We start from the raw sequence: 6,620 nt of genomic DNA on the forward strand, positions 1-6,620 counted from the left end.
TATCAAGGGGAATCCAAAAAGAAGGTTGGTGTTTGCCAAAGCTCAAACCTCTATATTCAAAAGCTATTTCGAAAAACCAAAATCTCTTGAACGTTCTATGGTTGACCGTGGTTAGGTTTGAGAAACTGAGAGTGTTCCTGTTGAAAAGCAGTTGAGCTTTTCAACTGAGTTGAACTTCAACTGAGTTGAGCTTCTTCAGCTGAGTTGAGCTTCTTCAGCTGTAGTTGAGCTTTTCCAGCTGAACTAAACTTCAGCTGAGTTGAGCTTCTTCAGCTCTAGTTGAGCTTTTTCAGCCGAGCTGAACTTCAGCTGAGTTAAACTTCTTCAACTGCAGTTGAGCTTTCTCAACTTCAGCTGAACTTCAACTGTGAACCTCTTTGACCATACACCAGTTGAACTGGGGTTTCTCTCCTAAACTCTCTGGTCAAGACCAGTTGAACTGGTCCTGAGGGGCAGTTCAACTGGTCTCTGACCCCTCTGACCTCTGACCAACAGTCTATCAGTTAAACTGGGGAACAGGTCGACAGAGTCGTCAGGGGCGGTTCAACCGGTTTGGTCAACTTGGTCAGACTGCACGTCAGTCTGCCAGTCAGTCTGATAGTCAAACTGGCAGACAGTCTGCCAGGTCTGCCAGGGGCGGTTCAACCGCCCCAAAGAGGTTCAACCGATTTTTGAGCAGAAATGTGAAAAACGGCTAGTTTTGGAGCCCCACCTATATATACTCACTCCTACCTCTCTCCCCATAGAAGAGCACGACCCAAACTCTTAGGTGCTCACTTGAGAGTGTTGTTCTAGTGTATTGGAGTTATTGCTCAGCTCTTGTGTATTGAATGAGCTCGTTGGAGGTGTATTTATAGCCTCCAACTACCCAAATAGTCATTGGGAGTTCGGGTGCACCGGACCAATCACTGTTGTAGGTCTGGTGCACACTGGATCTCTGTCATGCCTGCAGGTTTAGTGACAATTTTAATTCTTTTGTCAGCTTATCACGCACACTGGATCGTCTGGTGCACCATTGGACCTCGCCACATATGCTGCCACATCATATAGCGTTGGGACCGGAAGACGACCGATGAGTCCTGATAGGTCGGTGCGCTAAGAATCTCCTCTAGGAAACAACTCTTTTAGCATAACTGGTCCGGTGCTTCGTCCGTTGCACAACGGACGAGTCTGGTGCGCCAAGCCAGAACTGCCCAAAAAAATGCTCTCTGCGTACCCGGTCCAGTACACACCTGGATTCGGTCTAGTGCGCAACAAATCACGATCTTAAGTCCTTTTTTGGTCTTTTTTCTTTCTCTTTGTTTGGTTGCCTTCTTGTGCATTTTTATGACTTTAGATAAACATATCTAGAGTTCATCCAACCAACCTAAGTGATAGTTCCATATATTTCTGATCATAGAACTTATTTCCTCATTCTAGCTCAAACTTTAGACCAAAAGACCAATTTTAATATCTAACCATTCCAACGCTCTTAGGTGCTCAATTAGGGCCATGTAGAAATTATGTTCCCTTCAAGAAAACGTTCAACGTCGAGGGCCGAGTGAACTCTCCAACATTGACATTACCGGATGGGGCTCCCTGTCTTCTCCGATCGCAACCAGAAGGAAACAGTAACGCTGTGAAGTTCTGGCTACAAGCGAACCAACGCATGCATGAAATGGCGCGCAAAATGTCACACCATGAATCACATCCGAACAAAGTATGGCTAACAAAGAAACACAAACACATACACGGAGCAGAGCAGCAATCCATCTTGCCTCTGGCTACAATTTCTACTACCCACACTACGAGTTCGCCGAGACGACTCGGACACCAGACCGTCCGCTCGCCACGCTGCCGCTGGCACGATGAGCGCTGCTGCGCCCACGGTACTGGCCGTTAGCATTTCCAGAGCCGGCGCGGGACCGGCCACTGAGCTCGGGCTGGCACTGCCTCTGCTTGCTCAGTTGGTGCCTGTTCATCGGGCTGCAGCGGCCGCCGTGACTGCCGGACTGCTCGACAACCTCGTCGCCGGTGCTCCACGTCCGGTCCGTGGACTCGGCCGAGGTGGGCTCCCAGGAGGGCGTCCACGGGTGGCCGGAGACGCTGTTGCTCCCGGCCGACTCCTGGGGCTCGGTTTCCGCGTGGGCGTCCCGCGCCGGCAGCAGGTGCTTCCGCGCGGCGGCGCTCGGCTCGACGAAGCCGTCGCTGCCGCTGCCTACCGGCGCGTTGACGGAGCCTTTGTCATCGGCGGAGTGGCCAGGCTCGTGCTCGTAGGCGCGGTTCTCCGACGACGAGGAGTTGAGGTCCGCCACGGCCTCGACGATGGAGCAGGCCTTGGCGACGCACGCCGGGAGCGAGATGGACGGCGTCGCCGGCGTGGCGGAGGTGGACTGCTGATGGTAGTTGTGGATGTCTTCGAGCAGCTGTGTGGCGTACGAGCCGGGGTTTTGGTCGAAGTCGCGCGAAGCCCGCCGCGATCGGCAGCCTGGCTGCGCCGCACCGGGCATTTGGGTCAGGCTCTCGGCCACGACGCTCAGCGTGGGCGTCGTGGTCGTCTTCGACGACGTCTTGGACGAGTGCGCTCTCGTCTCTGACGCTTCTGTGATCTCCAGCTTTTCTTTCACCGCCGTCGGCTCCTTCCCACGCCCCGTAGCCTTCCTGGGCGTCGCGGCGACGGCAGTCTCAGCAGATTTCTGAAGTCGGAGCAGAAGTTTGAGCCTCGCGAGTGGTACGGTAGAACTTGCACTAACCGGAGCAAAATTCAATTCGAGTTTTGTCTGGCTGATTTTTTTACCTTGTGCGGCCTGGCACCGTGGTTGCTGCTGTTACGGAGAGCGTTGTCGTCGAGCTCGGCCATGGGGCAGCGCCTGTACGGGGACTGCTCGTTCTTCCTGGACGAGCTCCGGCTGAGCACCGGCGCCGGCCCCGCCGCCGGTCCGCAAGCTCCAGCATTCTCGTTCCCCGTCCCCGCTGCCATCCTCGCGGGAGAGCTCGACCTCGGAGACGCGCACCGCTTCCCAGACGCGGCCACGGGCGACGGCGCGCGCCCCTTCTCCCTGGCGGGCACGGACACCATCTTCCCCGGCTGCTGCCTGGCGCGGTCCCCGCCGCCGGATCCCGCAGAGGTAGCAGCGCCATCAGCGCGTCTCCCGGGCGACCGGCTGGCCCTCCGGCTCCCGGCGCCGGCGCCGCTCCTCTCCCGGCTTCCCGACCGCTTGCGCTGCGGCGAGCCTCGGTGCGGCGACGGCCTGCTGCTGGACACGGGCGCCGCGCGCCCCTGCCTCTCCCAGTCGCACTCCTCGTCCGCGCCGCCGTCCTGGTCGAAGTCGTAGCTGCGCTTGGACCCCGAGCGCCTCCTGCGGTGCCCGCCGCCGCACGCTGCCGTGTCGCCGGTCGACGCCGCCCTTCCGGCCCCGGACGAGCTCCGGCTGAGCCGGCCGCACTGGATGAGGATCGCGTCCACCTCCTCCTTGGTGCAGCTGGACGTGCGCACCGGCGCCGACGGCACCAGCACTACCGGCAGCTGCTTCTCGGCCGCCGGCCCTTGCGATCCCGACCGCCTCCTCTTCTCCTCCCCGGGCACCGCGGCGTCCTTGGCGGACACCGCAGCCTTGTTCGCCGCCGCCGCCGCCGCTCTCTTGGGCTGCTGCGCCGGACTCTTCTTGGCCTTGTCGTCGGAGACCGCGGCGGCGACCTTTCCCGGCTTGGCCGGTGGCTTCTTCTTGCTGAAGCAGAGGCCCATGGTGGGTTCTGGTGGCAGGAGGAGCTACGGTACGGACTGCGACTCTGCGACTGGGAGTGGAGTGGAGTGAAGGAAAGAGTCCGTTGGACTGTGACTTGGTGCGCTGGTGACTTGGGTGGTATATAAGCACGCGTGGGGAGGTGCGCTTAGGCGAAATAATTTTTGTGTCAGCGTGCGTCGTGCTCTGTGTTAGTTAGTGCTCCGTAACCCGTACCGCGCGCCTGTGATGAGAGCAAACGCAAAGCGGATGCTGATGCGAGAGCGAGACGGGGATTTGAAATCCTCTCTTGTGCGGATCGGATGGATGACCTCGAGGCTCGTGCGCGCACGCACGAACGAACGTGGGGGACGTTGGCGGCTCACGGTGCTGCCGTGGACCGACGGGCGGGGACGGAAGGATGCATCGCCTCGGTCAGTGTGGTCTACGAGGAATACGTCCACAGGAGTTGGACCCGGGGGGCTCGGTGGGGTCGCTATCCGTTACAACATCGCGGGGCCTGGGCCTTGATTATTTCATCATCTCGTCTTAAAAAAAAAACGGGACCAGCACCAGCCGTCACCAGACACGCGTGTATTGCTAAGCTAGGTGATGAACTTTGGTCTGGTACTGTGCTCTGTTAATAATCGTCATTGTGACGGGTAACGCACGGTGAAAGCCAATCGCACGCGAGGGAGTTTGCGAGATCGGACGGAGGACAGTTTTGCTTTGCAGGCCCCAGGGCTGGTTACGCTACGCACGAGCCCACGAGCAGTGTTTCTGCAGTTGTGTCGACACTGCCTCTGTTTTGCGTTTCAATGCGTGCTGCCGATCCCTGAATGGTTCAAATGCAAGGCACGTTTGGTTTGAATCTGGGCCACCTCGAGCTGGTGCGTGCGCGAGCGGCGGAGCCTCGCCCAACAAACAACGGCCAACGCCCAACGGCTACGAGCGGTCAGGGCGGAGGGAGGGAGATGCCGATGCGACCGGACCGGATTCCTTTTGCCGTGCTGGACGCCCGCGACAGAGCGCTGACCGTTGCGTGCGGTCTCGCGTCCTTTTCACCGTCTCTAGTGCCTTTTGAACCCGAGCCGACCGTTGGAGGGGCGAAGCGTGCGTGCGTGGCACGCGGATCCTCCTCCTCGGCTTCTCGCCATCGGATTCGCGCGGCGCGCTCTCGGCTCTCCCGTTGTGCGGATTGGCAGGCAGCCAGGCAGCTCGGACGGATCGGCCCTACGTATACGTAGGGATGAAAACGGTCGGTAAACACTAAAATCATTACCGTTTTCATATTTTTTATCGGAAACAAAATCGAAAACGGTAACTCCGGAAACGGAAACGATATCGGTATTTCGGAAACATCGGAAACGAAAGTTCGGTGCGGAAAATACACCGGTAACGGTCGAAATCTAAAATATGATCGGTAAACATATCAAACTTCACAATAAAACAAAATTGACAAAACATCACAAATACCACAAGTTCACAATTCATGATATAACAAGTTCACAAGGATCACAAATTTATAATATAAAAAGTTTACAAAGATCAGAAGTTCACAATATAACAAGTTCACAGTATAACAAGTTCATAAAGATCACAAGTTAACATATTCAAAGTTCACAATTCACAATATCCACTCGATTTAGTTGACATGACATACTTACTCATGAAATATTTTTTCCTTACATAAAAGGTTTTTTCACAGCCTCACAGGAAAATCCTAAAATCTAGTGTGTGGAAAAGACAGACTGTCGGCTCTCTATCGTTATATATTACTAATACATAACATGTGCATAGAAAATGGTGGATTCGTTCGAGAGACCAAATCGTTAATCTCAACTGCCTTCCAACACCATCTAACCCAAAAAAATCTTAAAGCGTCCAAAAAATACAAAATAAGTAATCCTTATCCAGAGATGTACATGCGATGCGAAAAAAATCACATGCTGGAAAATTCCGAAAAAAATTCCGAAAAAATTCCGAGACACAATTCCGGAAATTTCCGAGACATAAATCCGGTAATTTCCGACAAAAACCGGTAACCGATGGAAACGGTCGGTAAAACACCACGCCGATTCCGATACCGATTCCGATAGAAAATTCCGAAAACCGATTCCGTTTTCGAAAAATACCATTACCGATGAATCCGATCGAAAAATTTCGAAATCGGTTTCCGGAATTCCGAAAAATTCCGAAACCGTTTTCATCCCTACGTATACGTTGGTTTATCCGTCCACAAGATACGGGGGAGGAGTTCGGACTGAATTTTTTGTATTTTAGCCATTTTTCGGAAAAAAATTCACGTTTAGATCTTAAAAAATTTTAATGTCATTTTTGGACCCTTTGCTCGGCGCCATAGCCTATGGCGTCGAAGTAACACAGCTCGGCGCCATAGGCTATGACGCCGAGGTCGTGTTGCGTTGGCACAACCCAGACGCGTGGCAGATCTTGGCGCCGAGCTCGGTTGTGTTATTAACATATTTGTTGCAGACATGAGCACAAAGCCTATCTAGCCCACTTGGTGGAGCACAAGGCTTCTAACCTTGTGATCATGGGTTCAAACCCCACTATTTGCATTTTTATTTGCTTTTTTTTGTTTATGTCGCTGGTGTGTCGGTTCAAATTTATTTCTCACCTAGATTTTTTTATCTAGCCACTACTCATTTTTTTAAAATAATTCATTAGGTATATTTTTTTTGTCTTGGGGCTTTTGCAGATCTTATTCTTAATATAATGCCTTACAGGTCGAGTTTTTTTAAGATAGGGGCATTTCACAGCTGGAGCATGTATTCATCAGAGAAAGCAGGTAATCGAAAAACTAGATTTATTTTGTGATGCAATGTTGTCGAGTTATGGTGGCCTAATTATTTTTGTGACTGATGATTCCCTGTACTGCTTAGTGTCTTGCTGCGAGAA

At 53.5% G+C, this 6,620-nt stretch overlaps 1 protein-coding gene across 1 annotated transcript; it reads right to left on the reverse strand.

The window, feature by feature from the left end:
• Nucleotides 1-1,624: 1,624 nt before the first annotated feature.
• On the reverse strand, nucleotides 1,625-3,950 carry LOC103653829 (uncharacterized protein At1g65710). The gene is made up of 2 exons (XM_008680635.3): nucleotides 2,777-3,950; nucleotides 1,625-2,675 (listed from the first exon to the last, which is right to left on the reverse strand). The coding sequence occupies exons 1-2, from the start codon at nucleotides 3,722-3,724 to the stop codon at nucleotides 1,785-1,787; spliced, it is 1,839 nt and encodes a 612-aa protein (XP_008678857.1). The 5' UTR covers nucleotides 3,725-3,950; the 3' UTR covers nucleotides 1,625-1,784.
• Nucleotides 3,951-6,620: the final 2,670 nt, after the last annotated feature.

This window comes from Zea mays, chromosome 4 (assembly GCF_902167145.1).
Source record: "Zea mays cultivar B73 chromosome 4, Zm-B73-REFERENCE-NAM-5.0, whole genome shotgun sequence".
In the NCBI taxonomy this organism is placed as follows: Eukaryota; Viridiplantae; Streptophyta; class Magnoliopsida; order Poales; family Poaceae; genus Zea; species Zea mays.

Bases quoted from the DNA above. Each gene is read 5' to 3' on its own strand.
- LOC103653829 (XM_008680635.3), bottom strand. From the start codon at position 3,724: ATGGGCCTCTGCTTCAGCAAGAAGAAGCCACCGGCCAAGCCGGGAAAG. The intron at 2,676-2,776 runs GTAAAAAAATCA...CTCCGACTTCAG, and splicing joins ACGGTGCCAGGCCGCACAAG to AAATCTGCTGAGACTGCCGT.